The sequence below is a fragment of the Topomyia yanbarensis genome, chromosome 1 (genome assembly GCF_030247195.1).
Source record: "Topomyia yanbarensis strain Yona2022 chromosome 1, ASM3024719v1, whole genome shotgun sequence".
NCBI lineage: Eukaryota > Metazoa > Arthropoda > Insecta > Diptera > Culicidae > Topomyia > Topomyia yanbarensis.
The window spans coordinates 2,237,544-2,255,699 of NC_080670.1; the positions used below are offsets into that span (position 1 = coordinate 2,237,544).

The following is an 18,156-nucleotide window of genomic DNA, read 5'->3' on the forward strand; positions in this document are numbered from 1 at the left end:
TTTTGATGTCTCCTTCAATCTGGTAACATATCGTAATTCTAAATCTACAAGCTGGGACCTCTTTTTGGAAAACTTGGCGACTAAATTTCATGGATATTTTCCAACAATTAGTCAACTAGACGACTTAGATGACGTCGTGGATACGACAAACTCATTCATATTAGCATCCTACGAAGAAGCTTGTCCACTTCATACTGTTAAATCGACTAGGGGAACCCCTTGGTGGAGGGCTGAGCTTGAAAGAATGAAGAAAGTTATGAGAAGAGCTTGGAACCGGCGTCAGCGTGATGATTCCAGGGCTTTCAGGTCAACTCGTAGTGCATATAGGAAATGTGTTAGATCTGCAGAACGGGCTGGCTGGCAAAGCCTATGCACTAATGTCTCTAGTCTGAACGAGGCTAGCAGATTAAATAAAATTCTCTCCAAATCGAATGATTTTCAGATGAACTCCTTGAAAACCAGAGATGGTGTTTATGTGACGAACGAAAAAGATGTTCTTAATTGTCTCTTCGACACACACTTTCCAGGTTGTATCGATCCGGAGTTGAACAATGTTCACCGATCTCATTCTGGTGATTCGGACTCGTGGGCGTTAGCACGCACATTGGCTTCCACTGAATCGGTCAAGTGGGCAGTTGACAGCTTTGCTCCATACAAATCACCCGGAAAAGATGGAATACTTCCCGTGCTACTGCAAAAGGGATTTGATATTCTTAAACATGTCTTGAAAAATATTTTGCTTTCCAATCTTGCTACCAGGTATATCCCGAAAGCATGGCGAGAAATAACTGTTAGATTTATTCCCAAAGGGGGGCGCTCAAGCTATGAAGAAGCCAAGAGTTTTAGGCCTATCAGCTTAAGTTCTTTTCTTCTGAAAGCTTTGGAACGGATAATCGATCATCACATCAGGAACGTTAGTTTAGTTGAATATCCACTGCACAAAATGCAACATGCATATCAGTGTGGGAAATCCACGATCACTCTGCTTCACGATGTTGTTTACAACATTGAGAAAGCCTTCTCGCTCAAGCAATCTAGCTTGGGTGTATTCCTAGATATTGAGGGTGCTTTTGACAATGTGTCCTTCCAGTCTATTCTGGAAGCGACGCGCGGTCACGGGATACCTGCATGTATCTCGGGTTGGATAAACGCAATGCTTAGTAACCGCATACTTTGCTCGTCACTGCGACAGGCTGAGATACGGAAGTTGAGTATTTGCGGTTGTCCTCAGGGCGGCGTTCTGTCACCTTTATTATGGAACTTAGTAGCTGATGGCTTATTGAAGAAACTCAATGAGCTTGGATTTCCAACCTACGGGTTTGCTGACGATTACCAAATACTAATTACTGGATTTTGCATCGGAACAATCTTTGACTTAATGCAACAGGCATTAAGAGCTGTCCAACAGTGGTGTCGGCAAGTTAAACCATCTGCAAAGAATGGCGCTCATGGCGTTGACTGGTGCTTTCACCACGACTCCGACTGCTGCTCTTGAGGCACTTCTAAATATCAAACCATTACACATACACCTCAAACAAGAAGCACTATCATGTGCATACAGACTGCAGGTTACTGGGCTTTGGAACAGTAATCATGTTGATCTTGCTACCAGTCATACACGATTGTGGTCACAAATGGTTACATGGGGTGAAGATATTCTTGCTCCCAGCGATATTACACTCACTTGTAGTTTTTCTTACAGGACATTCCATGTGAAGATTCCCTCTCGAGAGGAATGGTTGTCTGGCTTTATGGAAAGACAACAACAAACGCAAGTGGTCTGTTACACTGACGGTTCTCTGATGGAGGGACGTGCTGGTGCCGGTGTCTACTGTCGTGAAATGAGATTGGAACAATCTCACTCGAGTTTGTCCGGCAGAGTTATAAACTTCTGCTGCGATAGTCAGGCTGCAATCAAGGCCCTTAGCTCAGACAAATCCCGGTCCAAGCTAGTGATCGCGTGCCGAACCCAAATCGAAGAACTAAGCATTGTCAACACTATCTATCTTGTCTGGTTGCCCGGACATTGCGGTATTACTGGAAATGAATGGGCTGACGAATTGGCCAGGGCAGGCTCAGCGATTGACTTCGTTGGTCCTGAGCCCGCTAATGGGATCACCCCTCTCGATCCATGTGACCATCTCTCCTTCGGTTCATGGGACCACTCCAGGACCATTCTTCCTCCAGCCCCTCTATCTCCCCTACCTCGTTCCATTGGGTCTACCATCCATCGGTCGGTAAGACCACCTGTCCCTCGGTTCATGACACTATCCTTCCGTCGATCCATGGCAGTTTACAGAAAAGAATTAGATGAAATTAATATTTTTTGTTCCTAATGAGAGATCAGCATCTAAAAGCTACGCCAAAGATTAAAACCTCTGTTGGAAAGAGAAAATTACGGTTAGATATGTTTTCTATGGTATGCAGACAAATTTACTATTTCCGTTAATAATCACCAAGATGCATTGATTATCCACTGCCTCTTGCTTAATTGTGACATAATTTACGTGAATAATTCGATGCACATTACTGTTTTCTAGCATAAGAACTGAAATATTGCGAATTCACAGCTTTCGAAAAATCCGTTTATTTCAACGATTTCTCTGATGTCACAAAAAACTGACATTCACCTCGTTTATGCGAGCCGTGCTAAAACAATGTCATTCGTGTCGATATACCAGTGAAACCGTAGCTAGCAGGCCATGGAAAATGATTTTATACAACTTGTGATTTCCTCATGTCCGAGAACCATTTCCAACGCATCAGCGATAAATAAAGAACGATTCCTCTGCTTGAAACGAACGGATAAAGGTAAGTTGAAAATTGTATAAGAAATAATTGATGAGAAAACGAGTCGGAGCCACACGAGAATACGCCACATTGGTTCGGCCAGCGCTGGAAATCTTTTCAACAAATAAACGTAATGATTTTCAATTCGTTCGTAAACATTTGTTGTACTTCTTTGCAGGTATCAACGATTTGCAGAACCATTAAGGTTGAACTAATAAAATTGTGGTGTCAACGATATACCCAAAGTTTGTTTTAAAATCGACCGTTAAACTTGATCAACAAGCACCCACGTTTGAATCAAAACAAACCGTCCTACACTACGTTTTCGGATCGGCTTACTGCGATGTAAAAAAAATGTAGGTATCATACCACAGACAAGTGAAGATTTTTTGTAGCCAAAGGCTTATACGATCGGTCGTGATTACAGTAATTTTGTCTGTATGTTTTGTTTTTTACTTTCCTAAGTCTAATTAGTAAAATGTATTTAATCTATCGTCAGAAAATTAATTCTAAAACCCTACAGCTTATTTTCATGTCATTACAACCCGATTCTAACAGTTCGGAACAACGTTGGAAAAGAGTGAGCAACCGCGTAAACCCCTATTCAGTAAATTAGCAACCCGACCATTCTGCTACAGCCCGACTAAACGAAATATGAATTCAAAAATCCAAACGAAAGCTGCATAATTTCGTCTCCTCCTGCCTGCCTGGTCGTTTGAGTCTTGCTTTCTAAACGGAGAGGACAGTACAGAACTCAACGTCGACCCCCTTCGTCCCGTTCGAAACATCAAAGGAAATTCAATTTGTTGCGGAACAACGGAGATGAAAACGCTCATTTGACTAGAACAGGACCGGAGAAGGACACAAAGAGTGCCATAGCGACGGGTGAAAGCTTTTTGCTGTTCCGATTATGGACTTTGATCTTGTGGGAAGGACATCTGTTACCTGCATCTGCTGCTGCTGCTGACTGAGTCACGTGTATTTGTGCTTGTTCAAGCTGACAGGTGAACTCTTTTCTTGCTGTCATATGTGGCCAGATCGGACTCCCCCAGCAGCCGTGGGGGGGGGGCTCAATAACGAGTCCCTCGTCTGGAATGAAGGACTTGTTTAAAGTTAGAAGAACTTTTATGAGGTTAGTTTGTGATCTGATATGGAATTGGGACAATGCCGTTCCAACTCAAACTGTCAACAAAGCTGGAATGAAAAGTACGATTGATAAAAAGCAATACTGTCGAAAAGGCCGAACATCTGAAAAGACACTTGGGAGCCATTACGGAATTCATATCTACCACAAACGTTCAATCTGTTGAATGGAGACGCTAGTAAACAGTGGAATATCATCAAAAAATCACACTGCAAATGGATAGCCTTTTTTACCAGATCCTGTACTATCTGAGGATCCGACCATTGCCCAACCCGAGCTTGGAAGGCATAGTCAATGTTTGTCTTACGCCAAGTATCCTTCGCCGTAGGTTCCGATGCTACGTCATCGGAAAGCGTTCGACTTGCGATTGAGATTTACCTTCTTCCCATCGCTGGTGGTCACGACTAATGAAATCAAATCGAATTAATATTAATCGATGGCTGTCGAGAGCCTATAAGGATCGACGCTACGATGCTATGCAGAACCATCTCCCAGCAGTGAAGTGAAGGCCGGGTATCACAATCAGATTAGTTCCCAGTAGCAACCGATGGTGAGAGACCCGACGCTTTTGGAGGGGGCGGGAAGGACGGACAAAGCAAGTTCTGGAAAAGTGATGATAGCAGGGATTATGCCGCTCGCTATCTGCGAAAGCTGCGTGCTGTTCGCCGTTCCAGGCGGCGTCCATAATACAAACAACAACTGCCTGGTTCGTTGCTGACAGCTTGTTTCGCTGATGGATGAGATTTTGTTTATTTAGTTGCCCTTCTGGTCGGTTCCGAGTAGCACGAGAGTGGATCAGTTCTACGATAAGCTGGTTTAGAAATTATACGCTTCGGGTCACAATTAATTATGATAAAACTGTTTACGGAAAAAATACGAATGGCTCCTTCGCTACTGTCGGTACTAAACCCCAACTGGGATTCAAACACTTTGTAAACCAAGAGGAGTCATTCTTTATGGAATCGAAATTAACGTATTCATAAATTTGTGCAATCAACATACCTATCATTTTTATTCTCGTTCACATCCAGAAAGTCTAAATAGCGCAAAATCGGCTATTTGATACAATCCCCCAAAATCTGCTCGGTATAACCGAAACGGAAAACCCATCCGGAATAGCATAACGATAAATTTGGATCAATAGTGAGAACCGCACAGGATCATTTTCTCTCTCTCTCTTTCATTGCAGCCAAACTTGTTCTTTGTGCATCCGCACAAAGAAAAACCACATCAATCAGTTCCTCGACAAGTGGTTAGTACTTCACGCGCGCTGAGAGTTTTGTTTTCCTTTCCTACTGCGAAGAAGATACACCAATGCTACAACCAATCGGTGTCAGCGTGAAAAAAACGTTGGAAAAGAATCTGTTCGGGCGCAAGAGCCAGAACTTGAAACATATTGGATTTAGAAGTGGCTTCGAAGAATGCCCGAAGGGTACCACAGGAGCAAAATACGATGGCGTCGAATGCACTATCAACGAGGCGTTTTCTTGCTGGACATCAACGTTTAACAGTATGTATTGACAATGTGAGTGATGTATTTTTATACGTTCTAATGGAACATTCTTTTAATAGGAACAGCGTTAAAGTGTTTTCTTCCGGGATGTCATGTTGCAGGCAAGACCGTTTCATCGAAGAAGACTGATGATACATTTCCAAAGGTAAGTTTGAACGAAAAATTGAAATAAATTTGAAAGAAACAAAATTAAAATTCGAACAATGTTTACCAAAAAAGTTAACTATTTTTGTGTTCAACAAGTGTTAGAACCAATATCACGCAACACACGTGAACACTTCTCCAGGGATTTTCGATTAAATAGATGACCAACGACCACCCAACACCCACTACACAAAAAAACACGCAAACGACTCAAACTGCCGATGGATTAGTTCTCGTTTGGTTGAAATTGGGACAAGCGCCCGCTTCAAATAAGATTAAACACCAGTCGGGTGGTTGTTGAGGCTGACACCAGAGACAGCAGTTCCGCCCTACAGCCTGGCTTGTTGGCTGATGTTCGGGATCATGTAAATTTATGCAAAAAACCACGAGCGGATTTAAATACCGGCTGGAGATATCAACGACTTTTTTTCACGAAAATCAATGGAGCCGCGTTCGAATTTGCAAGCTTCAGTTCTATGCAAATGAACTTGTGTTTTACTGGGAGAGACAAAAACTCGTAGGATGGAATTAAAACAACTTTGGTCGAATACATTGCGTGTCGATACTTTTCCCCGCCTCGAACGAAACTATGTACGAAGAATTCCAATTTTAACCAATCTTCAAAGCATTCAGCGATAAACTTTCGAAATTTACCGCCTTTTAAGTTCAATTTCGCCTCCAGCATTTTATCTAGCCGGCAACAACAGCAACAACAACAACAACCAAACAGCAGCAACCGCACAAAGATAAGGAAGCAGAGAAAATCGATATTATTTCCTTCCTACAACACATCAGAGACATCGCCGTTTGCCGCCCGTCGAAATCGTCCTCGACCGATTGGTAAACGGGGGATGGTGGTGGTGGTGGGTCGGAATCGCGCCAAGCATTTCTCACTGGAGAAAAGAAGCGAGGCGAAATTCGTCGCATATCATCAAACTGAGCTTGCTTCGTTGGCATGGCTTTTATTCTCGGCAACTTTCTGGTGGGAAATTGTACGTCGTTTACCTTTAGGATGGATTTTCACCATTAATATCGAAGCTTGGTGCAATGTTTCTTTTTCTCAGGGGGAAGGGGTTAAACTTTTCCCACATATGGAATAGGGTGTCGCTTACGGTGTGTAAGGATGCTCTTTTTTATTAGGCAGCTCACTACAAATCAAGGAACGAAAGCTTGCTCCAAAATATGGGACACCCTACTGGAGATTTTCTTGTAGATAGAGAATAGTAGCATAAATCCACACAGCACAGTCGCTAAGAAACTATTTTCTTTTGGGGATCTCGCACCGGTGGCGGTTTTCGGCAACCTTTCAACCGGAGCAATCTTATCGCAATCGTTTGCCTCAATGGAATCGGACTGCCAGACGCCGACAATTGTGTATTTGAAGATTGTTTTGTTTGTGTGTGTGTGTGTTTGTGTAGAATTCGCACGCCATCCTTTTACAGGTGTGACAGTAGTAGTCGCAGCAGAAACAAAGGTTCCGGTAGAATTTTGTTTTTCAGGTAAAATTGCTACTACGTTCAATAACGGTAAGAAATTGAATGTCACAAACCCCAGTAAACTGCAAATTACATTATGTTCCAAGGATTTAAAAAACTTAACTGCGATGACAATTGTACTGGTCTACGGCATAAACAAATTATTTTAACCAAAATAGCAAACAGTCCAATCTGGTTTCAACTATTCAATGTAATCCATGATCCTTAAGATTTGGTCCTTCTTTTTATTTATTTGACACGGTTCAATGCGTAAGCATAAATAAGCCGTGGCATTTTCTTCTTTATTGGCAGTGCTGGTTGTTGATTTGGAGGCACTAGATGCAATCGTTGTGAGTTCGCTGTTGGTAATAGCAGTATGATTCCTCGTACAGGGCGCGGTTGGTGTTGAGTTTTATATTTGTTACAGCCCGATTCGCTGTCATTGGTTAAGCAATCGGTGCAGTTTGATAACGCTAACATTAGTACGCAGTACCAGCCCACGTACCATTGCCTTCGTCCATGTTTGCTATATAAAACGTTGTTACATTCAGCGACCGGGGACTGGTTTTCAACAGAATCAATACCGAATGACGTGGGTGGTGAAATTGAATTGCGCCAACTTCTGCTATGCTAAGCATCATATTCATCTTCAACAATCGCTCTACTTCACGAATAAATGGTTTTACGAAGCATTTTGATACGTGAACAGCAACACAGATCTCTCGTATAGGGTCATATCGCGCCTCTGGCTTCACACAGAAGATATGAGAAATTATATTTTGCTTTCGTAAATAGACAAACATCCAGTATCAAGGACATCCAGGATCAAGGACATCCAGGATCAAGGACATCCAGGATCAAGGACATCCAGGATCAAGGACATCCAGGATCAAGGACATCCAGGATCAAGGACATCCAGGATCAAGGACATCCAGGATCAAGGACATCCAGGATCAAGGACATCCAGGATCAAGGACATCCAGGATCAAGGACATCCAGGATCAAGGACATCCAGGATCAAGGACATCCAGGATCAAGGACATCCAGGATCAAGGACATCCAGGATCAAGGACATCCAGGATCAAGGACATCCAGGATCAAGGACATCCAGGATCAAGGACATCCAGGATCAAGGACATCCAGGATCAAGGACATCCAGGATCAAGGACATCCAGGATCAAGGACATCCAGGATCAAGGACATCCAGGATCAAGGACATCCAGGATCAAGGACATCCAGGATCAAGGACATCCAGGATCAAGGACATCCAGGATCAAGGACATCCAGGATCAAGGACATCCAGGATCAGGGACATCCAGGATCAGGGACATCCAGGATCAAGGACATCCAGGATCAAGGACATCAAGGACTAAGGATCAAGAACCAAGGGTTAAAAAACTAAGAATCAAGGAGCAAGGATAAAAATACAAGCATCAAGGATATAGGATCAAGGGCCAAGGATCAAAGATCAAGGATTAAGGGTCAAGGACCATGGATCAATGAATAAGGACCAAAGATCAAGGACCAAGAATCAAAAACCAGAGATCAAGGGCCAACGATCAAACACCCAGGACCGGGGATCAAGGGCCAAATATCAAAGATCCACGATCAAGTATCATAGATTAAGGAACAAAGACCAGGAGTAGTGGACCAAGGATCAAGGATTTACGACCAAGGATCAACGACCAAAGAGCAAGGATCAAGGGCAAAAGATCAAGGACTACCGGTGAAGGATCTAGTCGTAAAGAACTGGAATCAAAGATCACGGACCACTGATCAAGGAGGAAGTATCGAGAAGCGTGGATCGAAGACCAAAGATTAACTACCAAAAATCAAGGACCATTCTTGATCTTTGGAAACGAACCTCAAAGTTTTCTTTCCCGATATAAAACACTATCCTAGGAGATTTTCTTTTGTGAACATTAGTGACTGACAAATCTACCCTACTGTCACGAAACCGCCGAGTCTAAACCTAAACAGCTGGTCAAATTTAAAACGAAACCACAGTGCTATAATGTAGTTCCGAGCTGCCAAGCGGAAAATAGAATTAGTTTCAACTCTACCTGATGTTGACTGTGCTTGGCACAGCGGAAAGCAGCTCGTGCTGCTTCCTCGAGGCAGAATTGTAAGCTTTTCGATGGGGAAAGTTTAAAATTCGGAAAATACGGAAAGTTTTCCGACTTCAGCCAACCAGTCGGTGCGCTAAGGAACTCCATTGGGGAAAACTTTTTTATTTTCATTCTACTAGAGTATCTGTCGCATCGCATTCAGAAGAACTCGACGAAGCAATGTTGTTTCCCTTCTGTCAATCTAAATCTGTAACGGAACCAAACCAAAATTAGCTTCGCAAAGTCGGATTACACCGAGCCACGGAAACAAACATATTCACCGGAGAACTTGCGGAAAGAATTAAACTTGTTGAAAAGCCATTTATTTTTCATTATGAATAAAATTACTTCCTCCCTCGATCCCAGCACAATTTCCGCCGCCCGCCCGAACACACCACTCGTTAGTAAATGCTTTTCGACACTACGGGCGATAGTTTATAATCCGCCCACGACCTCCTCCCCATCCCCCAAACCGACCGGGAACTGGAGAATGTGAAAGCACTTTTCCGGTTTTGATGGTCGCTTCTCGAGTGCCTGGCAGAAGGAGTGCTTAGAACGGTAACACACGACACAAAACGGGTGGCGCGCCGTGACGTGATCTCAGGCAGAAGTAGTTTCAAGGGCGGACCTCACTCAGCGGTGCATTTCCGCTGCACCGGGCAACGTGGGAATTGAACGAAAAAGCAAAGTGGCAAAATTATGCTTTCTAAAGTGTTCTGTGTGTAGTAAATGGGTGTATAGAATGGGAAGAGGGACGTTTCAACTTAAAGCAAATTTAGATATGCTTTTCGACTTTGAAATTTGGAAAATTGCGCGAAATTGCATCAGTCAAATCAAACAGTAAAAGACTTATTTTGTATGTGACAGTTGACATAGTTTGCTGTACTTCATCGCCTGACTAACCGGCTATGGTTGCTGTGATCCATTCGTTTCGATGTCCCTGAAGAAAATAGCTTTTAACCACTAACCAACCTGCCACATAAATTTCTACTATGTTTACTGTGATGTCCCGAAAGAAGACCAGAGCATTCCATTATAAAACCAAACTTTCACAAGTGCTACCCGAAATTTCCCACTCAAACCGACCACCTACGAGTTACTACGATACCAAACTTGCCACCAGTTTTTTACTGTTGTCATGTTTTTTATGCTGTTTGCTCCACCGATGCATACCATCCCGTCCCTCACCAACCCGAAAACGATTCTAATGGGTCTACAAGCGTGTCCTGTCTTTCCGCTGTTAATTCTCATTGTTATGGCAGCCCGTGGCCGTCAGACAGACAGATAGACTGCTGTTCTGTAAGGTGCCGGGTGTAGCAATTTTCCACTTCCCCGCTTGTCCTCCGGGGCGGAGTCCTCCACGGCCCAAGGGGGATGACACTCGCAGGCTGCAGCCAAAATTGCTTCCTAGTAGAGAGTCCATAAACGAGTTGATGGGATGTGGCTCTCTCTCTCTCTATACCTTCGTCAGTTGTTTTGGGAAGAGGAATTGAATTTTGTGAGAACGGGAATAACTCCACAACCCATGTTCATCAGGGGGCTTTTTCATTCCGAATAGTGCTTGAGGGTGGCGCAGGCCTGACAGTTCCTGTACTTGATGCTTTTTTTTTGTTTGAGCAACTGGTCTTTTGACGGAAGGCAAAATAGTTCAACCGTGTGCTTTTCCCTAACGCAATTCCGTGTATTCCTTTTTCACGTTGGGAAGTTTAAAGCTCGGAACTCTTATCTGTCGTAAGTCAACGAAAATGTACGCTGCGTTGAGTTTGAAAACAGTGGAGATAATTTTGTTTCAGGTCTTTCGTCTATCTCACCTTGAAGATAAGAGCGTGGAAAGATTTCGTAAACCGGAAAAGCAGGAGCCGTTCCAGGAAACAAATTGTTTTGAAAGGTTTGCATTTGAAGAATGTTTCACCAATTGCTCACCAATTAATTATTAATGGATAAGCAGCATCCGCTTTTGAAAAAATCAGTGAAACAGTGAACCTTTGTCAAGGCCAGGACTGAAATTTCTCTGCTACAACTCTTTACTGATAGGAACTATCTTATGAACACAAATTGGCAGTAGACCGATCGAGCGCAAACTTACCTTCCACAACGCCGGTGTAGACCCGCGATAGGTCAAAGTCAACCGGTCCCTCGGTGTTCACAATCTGAACGTCCCGGGCGTAGATCGAAGCGGGATCCTCATGCAGCACCAACCGGAAGTCCCTGGGAAAAGAAAATAATTACGTTTGAGATGGATGTGTTAATGACTGAAGTTTTCGTGTTATTGGTTATTTCAACTGGTTGCAATACATTCGTTATCGAGCACTCAGTCGAGATAGAAGTCTTTTGTCATCGGTCCGTACACTCTATAGCGACAAATAGTGTTAATCCGCGTTCAAGGTTATTTGCACACTCTACGCCTAGTTGAGGTTTCAGTATTTTTTCCCTTCTTTTGTGTTTCTGTTTCTGAGTACCGTTAGCCGGTCAGTGAAGTGAAAGAGTGTTCTTCTAGTAAGCCGTCTGGATACCGTTACGTACACAAGCTAAGTATTAGTTTTCGTTTCCCCTTCTTGGTTGTCTTAATAACGTGCACTGGGCAATAGGCCCATGCAAAAATGACTTCCCCTGACGGCGGTTCATCTCAAGGTGAGATGGACGTCGAAATAAAATCGGCTCCCCGGCTCAAGGTATATCCGAGCTCGGCCACCGGGCCATTTGTGATCTTCTTTCGGACCAAAGAAAAAAAGTGTTTGAATCTGTTGCAGATTTCTCGCGTTCTGACAGACCGGTATTCGGCCGTGACAGAAATATCGAAAATTCGCCATGATAAGCTTCGGGTGGTGATTAACAGTTCAACTCAGGCAAATGATATTGCTGGCTACGAGCCCTTTACGAGGGAGTACAGGGTGTATATTCCAGCTAGCAGGGTTGAAGTCAGTGGGGTCGTTTCCGATTCGAGTCTGAATTGCGAGGACCTGCTAAAATATGGGACTGGCTGTTTCAAAGACCCCATGCTTAAGCCAGTGAAGATACTGGAATGCAAACGTTTGCATTCAGCATCAGTCGCAGCTGACGGGAAGAAAACATACGTCAACTCAGACTCTTATCGGGTGACCTTCGCCGGCTCTGCCCTGCCCAATTACCTCCTCTTTGACAAGGTTCGTCTACCTGTTCGCCTCTTTGTGCCGCGGGTCATGAACTCTACTAATTGCAAACAATTGGGACACACAGCCTCCCATTGTAGCAATAAAGCCCGCTGTGGGAAATGCGGTGGGAATCATGCGGATGATTCCTGTGGTAGAGATGTCGAAAAGTGTCTCTACTGTGGGGGAAACCCACATGATCTCCCTTCATGTCCCGCGTACAAACAGCGCGAGGAGAATCTTAAGCGTTCCCTTCAGGGACGCTCTAAGCGATCTTTTGCAGAAATGCTTAAGATAGCTATGCCACCTGTCTCTACGAACATCTATACCAACTTGTCTACTGACGAAGGCGACTGTGATGAACCCCAGGAGGGAACATCTTCTGCTGTGCCTAGAAGTAGTAGAAAAAGGAAGAACATTTCCTCTTCCAAGCTTCGTCGTAAAGGCCAGAAAGTGTCTCTTCATGGTCCCCCTAAAATAACTACTCAAGGAAGTACTGGTGCAAAACCGAAGCAAGTCGCTCCCGGTCTCAGTAACCTGAGCTTAGAAAAGGAGTTCCCAGCACTTCCAGGAACATCAAAAACCCCAAGTGTTCCCATATCTCAGCTAGAGAAAGAAAACAGTGCTGGCTTAATAAATTTCTCTGACATTGTGGACCGTATTCTTACAGCGTTAAACATTTCTGACCCCCTTAAAAGTATCTTGTTAAGCTTTCTCCCCGCAGTAAAAATATTCTTGATGCAGTTCACTGCGAAATGGCCCCTCCATTATCCCGAAAATCGATTCGTTTAAAATCTTACTAAATAATTTGAAATGCGATGCATTTGCCCTATGCGAGACATGGCTCACTTCAGAAATAACCCTACACTTCCACGATTTTAATATTATTCGCTTGGATCGAGAAGACTCTTACGGAGGAGTACTTTTGGGGATCAAAAAGTGCTATTCTTTCAATCGGATCGACCTCCCCTCGACACCAGGCATTGAAGTTGTCGCTTGCCAAACCAGAATTAAAGGCAAAGACCTTTGCATTGCTTCCACCTACATCCCCCCTAGAGCCTCAGTTAGCCACCGACGGCTTTGCGATATTGCGGAACTCCTCCCCGCACCAAGCCTAGTTTTAGGTGACTTCAACTCCCACGGCACGGCATGGGGTTGCCTTCATGACGATAATCGATCTACCCTACTCCATGAGCTTTGCGACAACTTCAATATGACCATTTTGAATACGGGTGAAATGACACGGATTCCTGACCCTCCAGCGCGTCCGAGCGCCTTAGACCTGTTCCTCTGCTCGACATCGCTGCGGTTAGATTGCATGTGGAAGGTAGTCTCTGATCCCCACGGCAGCGACCATCTGCCAATCGTAATTAATATTGCTAACGGTTCAGGGCCACCGAATACAATCAATGTTTCGTATGACCTCACACGAAATATTGATTGGAAGACCTACGCGTCCGCGATATCCGAAAAAGTAGAATCGACACAAGAGCTTCCTCCGGAGGAAGAGTACGGGTTCCTGGCTGGCTTGATTCTCGATACCGCGATTCAAGCTCAGACTAAACGCGTACCAGACGCGAATTCACGCGGGCGTCCTCCCAATCCATGGTGGGACAAAGAGTGCTCAGACGTGTACGCGGAGAAGGCCGCTGCGTATAAGACCTTCCGGGACGACGGGCTGCCAGCTAGCTACCGACAGCACGCGATGGCGGAAACGCGCATGAAGAGTTTGATAAAAGCCAAAAAACGTAGCTACTGGCGCCGGTTCGTCGACGGACTAACGAGAGAAACATCGATGAGAACTCTTTGGAGTACGGTTCGGCGCTTACGAAACCAAAACAGTACCAATGAGAGCGTGGAATATTCAAACCGTTGGATATTCGATTTTGCCGAGAATGTTTGTCCGGATTCCGCCCCGGCACAGAAGATCTACCGCGCCGCGTCCCCTCACGATAGCGCGAACGAAACACCGTTTTCGATGGTGGAGTTCTCACTTGCTCTCTTATCATGTAACAATAAAGCCCCAGGGCCAGACAGAATCAAATTTAACTTGTTAAAGAATCTGCCAGACTCTGCCAAAAGACGCTTGTTGAATTTATTTAATAAGTTTCTTGAGGGTAATATTGTCCCTCATGACTGGAGGCAAGTGAAGGTCATTGCCATTCAAAAACCAGGAAAACCAGCCTCCGACCACAACTCGTATCGACCGATTGCGATGCTGTCCTGTATCCGAAAGTTGTTCGAGAAAATGATCTTGTTTCGCCTCGATAATTGGGTTGAATCAAATGGCTTACTGTCAGATACACAATTTGGTTTCCGCAAAGGCAAAGGGACGAACGATTGTCTTGCGTTGCTCTCAACAGAAATTCAAATGGCTTATGCTAGCAAAGAGCAGATGGCATCAGTTTTCCTAGATATAAAGGGGGCTTTTGACTCAGTTTCTATCAAAATTCTTTCTGAGAAGCTGCACCAACATGGTCTTTCACCGACTCTAAACAACTTTTTGCTAAACCTGTTGTCTGAAAAACATGCATTTTTCGCATGGTGATTTATCGACATCACGAATTAGCTACATGGGTCTTCCCCAGGGCTCATGTCTAAGCCCCCTTCTCTATAACTTTTACGTGAACGACATTGACGAATGTCTTGTCAATTCCTGCACGCTAAGGCAGCTTGCAGATGACGGTGTGGTCTCTATTACAGGTCCCAAAGCCGTCGATCTGCAAGGACCATTGCAAGATACCTTGGACAATTTGTCTGCTTGGGCCCTCCAGCTAGGTATCGAGTTCTCCACGGAGAAAACTGAGCTAGTCGTATTTTCAAGGAAGCGTGAACCAGCGCAACTACAGCTTCAATTAATGGGTCAAACTATTGCTCAGGTTTCAACTTTCAAATATCTCGGGGTCTGGTTCGACTCTAAAGGAACCTGGGGATGTCACATTAGGTATCTGAAACAGAAGTGCCAGCAAAGGATCAACTTTCTCCGTACAATAACCGGAACATGGTAGGGTGCCCACCCAGGAGACCTGATCAGGCTGTACCAAACAACAATATTGTCGGTGATGGAGTACAGGAGTTTCTGTTTCCGCTCCGCTGCGAACATACATTTCATCAAACTAGAGCGAATCCAATATTGTTGTTTGCGTATTGCTTTGGGTTGCATGCACTCGACACATACGATGAGTTTAGAAGTGCTGGCGGGCGTCCTTCCGCTGAAAAATCGATTTTGGGAACTCTCATATCGATTGCTCATCCGATGCGATATCTTGAACCCGTTAGTAATTGCAAATTTCGAAAGGCTTATCGAGCTCAATTCTCAAACCCGATTTATGTCCTTGTACTTCGATTACATGGCACAAAATATCAATCCTTCTTCATACTATCCCAACCGTGTCAATCTCTTTCATGCTTCTGATTCAACTGTATTCTTCGACACATCCATGAAAGACGAGATTCGTGGAATCCCGGATCACATACGTCCGCAAGTGATCCCAAGCATCTTTCATAGTAAATTTCGAGAAGTCGACTGCAACAAGATGTTTTACACCGACGGGTCAAGCCTCGACGGCTCCACTGGCTTCGGTATATTCAATCAAAACCTCACCGCCTCATTCAAACTCAATGATCCTGCTTCAGTTTACGTCGCAGAACTTGCTGCTATTCAGTATACCCTTGGGATCATTGATACTTTGCCCACCGATCATTACTTTATTGTCTCGGATAGCCTCAGCTCAATCGAGGCTCTCCGTTCAATGAAACCTAGAAAGCACATTCCATATTTTCTGGGGAAAATCTGGGAGCGCCTGCGTGCTTTGTCTGCAAGATCGTACAAGATTACCTTAGTTTGGGTTCCCTCGCATTGCTCCATTCCAGGTAATGAAGAAGCGGACTCTTTAGCTAAGGCGGGCGCTTTGCAAGGTGACATATATGAAAGACCAATTAGCTTCAGCGAATTTTTCAGTATTACTCATCAGAGAACCCTCGAAAGTTGGCAAACATCATGGAGCAATGGTGAACTGGGAAGGTGGCTACATTCGATAATCCCTAAGGTATCGACGAAACCTTGGTTCAGAGGGATGGATGTGGGTCGGGATTTCATTCGCGTGATGTCTCGGCTCATGTCCAATCACTACACGCTGGACGCACATCTCCGGCGTATTGGGCTCGTGGATAGCGGTATCTGCGCTTGTGGCAACGGTTATCACGAAATCGAACATGTTGTCTGGGCATGCGCCGAGTACTGTTCTGCCAGATCTCAACTATTCGATTCCCTTCGGGCCCGAGGAAGATCACCCAATGTCCCGGTTCGAGATGTACTAGCAAGCCGCGATATTCTCTACATGTCCCTTATATACACGTTCCTCAAAACCATCAATATCCAAATTTAAATGCCCCTATCTTTTCTCTTATCATTCCCAGAAGTGCCCTCTTCCGCCTACCGTACCCCAACGATGGTTTGATACGACTCCAAGACGAGACAAAACATCTGTAGAATGAACCAACAACACGAGATCTACAGTACAATATCACACGCGCAACGCGGTGTGTTTCCGATCCGTATCTGAGCCGTACTACGAAATCGTCTGGAGGAACCCCTACCGGCTCGAGGAAAACCGCCCGGCGTCCCAATACTTGATACATCCGTTCGAATCTGTAATCCTGGCCGTTGATTCCTGATGCCGGAAACTGAAAGTTTATATCCCCCCCCCCCGTTTAGCCTTGTCCACCCTCTCTCCCATGTCTCTGATACACAGATGTATGACTTCACCCCTCCTCCCCTTGAATATCTTCCCAAAACTTATGTGCCCCCCTATCTTCTAGTGTTAGTTGATCAATCCGTTCGAATCTGTAATCCTGGCCGTTAATTCCTGATGCCGGAAACTGAAAGTTTATATCTCACCCCCCCCCCCCTTCAGCCTTGTCCACCCACCCTCCCATGTCTCTGATACACAGATGTATGACTTCACCCCCTTCTCCCCTTGAATATCTTCCCAAAATTTATGTGCCCCCCTATCTTCTAGTTTTAGTTGAACAATATTTAATCTCGTTAAGAAATGCACAACAGTACCACTACTTTAAAATAGCCCTAATTAATTCCCCTTAATCTTGAACCACTCTTTCTAGTTATCTCTAGTTAATAAGCTTGTAAAATGTTCCGCTTAGTTAATAATTAATTTCTCCTACAATCTTCCCTTCTAAAAATCATAAAGTGAATACAAAGAACACATAAAATGACCCGTCCCCCAAAGCTTACGAATATTATATTATACCATCTTTTATATGTATAAGTTAGCTGTAAAGTTTTTTTTTAGTTTCATTATATAAAACAAAATAATATTGAAATGTGTAACCCCCTAGTTTTAAGAAATTCAAAATGTAAAACAATGAAAAAATGGCACCTTTAAGCTAACGCATACGTGCCTTATCAAATAAACAAATTGAAAAAAAAAAACTGGTTGCAATTTACGCTGAACCGTAAAACGTTTTCCAAGCAACTCATCATAGAACATAATATCATTACTTTTTGTAGAATACCATCCTTTCAAAAAGCGCCATGTACAGAACACAAATCCCATTCGAACTTCCTAAAATTGCAGCGAGCTACTCCACATATTGACCAGAAAACCGACAGTTAGTTAAAGTTAGTAATCACAACTATTAATTTATGTTGGAGATAAGCCGATCAAAGTTTGCCCTGCTCAGAATCGTCTCGTTGAATTACTTTCGTCAGTCAGTACAAGATAATAACTTTATTCGGTTATAGAAACAACTGCTGCTATGCTATGTGAACAACACACTATAGAACCAAACAAATGATCGAAACAGGCGTGGCTTTTCATACAGACGTCAAAAC

The 18,156-nt window shown here is 44.0% G+C and overlaps 1 protein-coding gene across 3 annotated transcripts in view; it reads right to left on the minus strand.

Moving 5' to 3' along the window:
* Positions 1-11,201: 11,201 nt before the first annotated feature.
* Positions 11,202-18,156, minus strand: part of LOC131676591 (uncharacterized) — a 121,280-nt gene continuing 114,325 nt past the window's right edge. For all 3 annotated transcript variants that reach the window (XM_058955732.1, XM_058955735.1, XM_058955734.1), the window contains exon 4: positions 11,202-11,382. In XM_058955732.1, the coding sequence (XP_058811715.1) occupies positions 11,217-11,382 (166 nt within the window). In that variant the 3' untranslated portion in view covers positions 11,202-11,216. The remainder of the gene's footprint in view (positions 11,383-18,156) is intronic.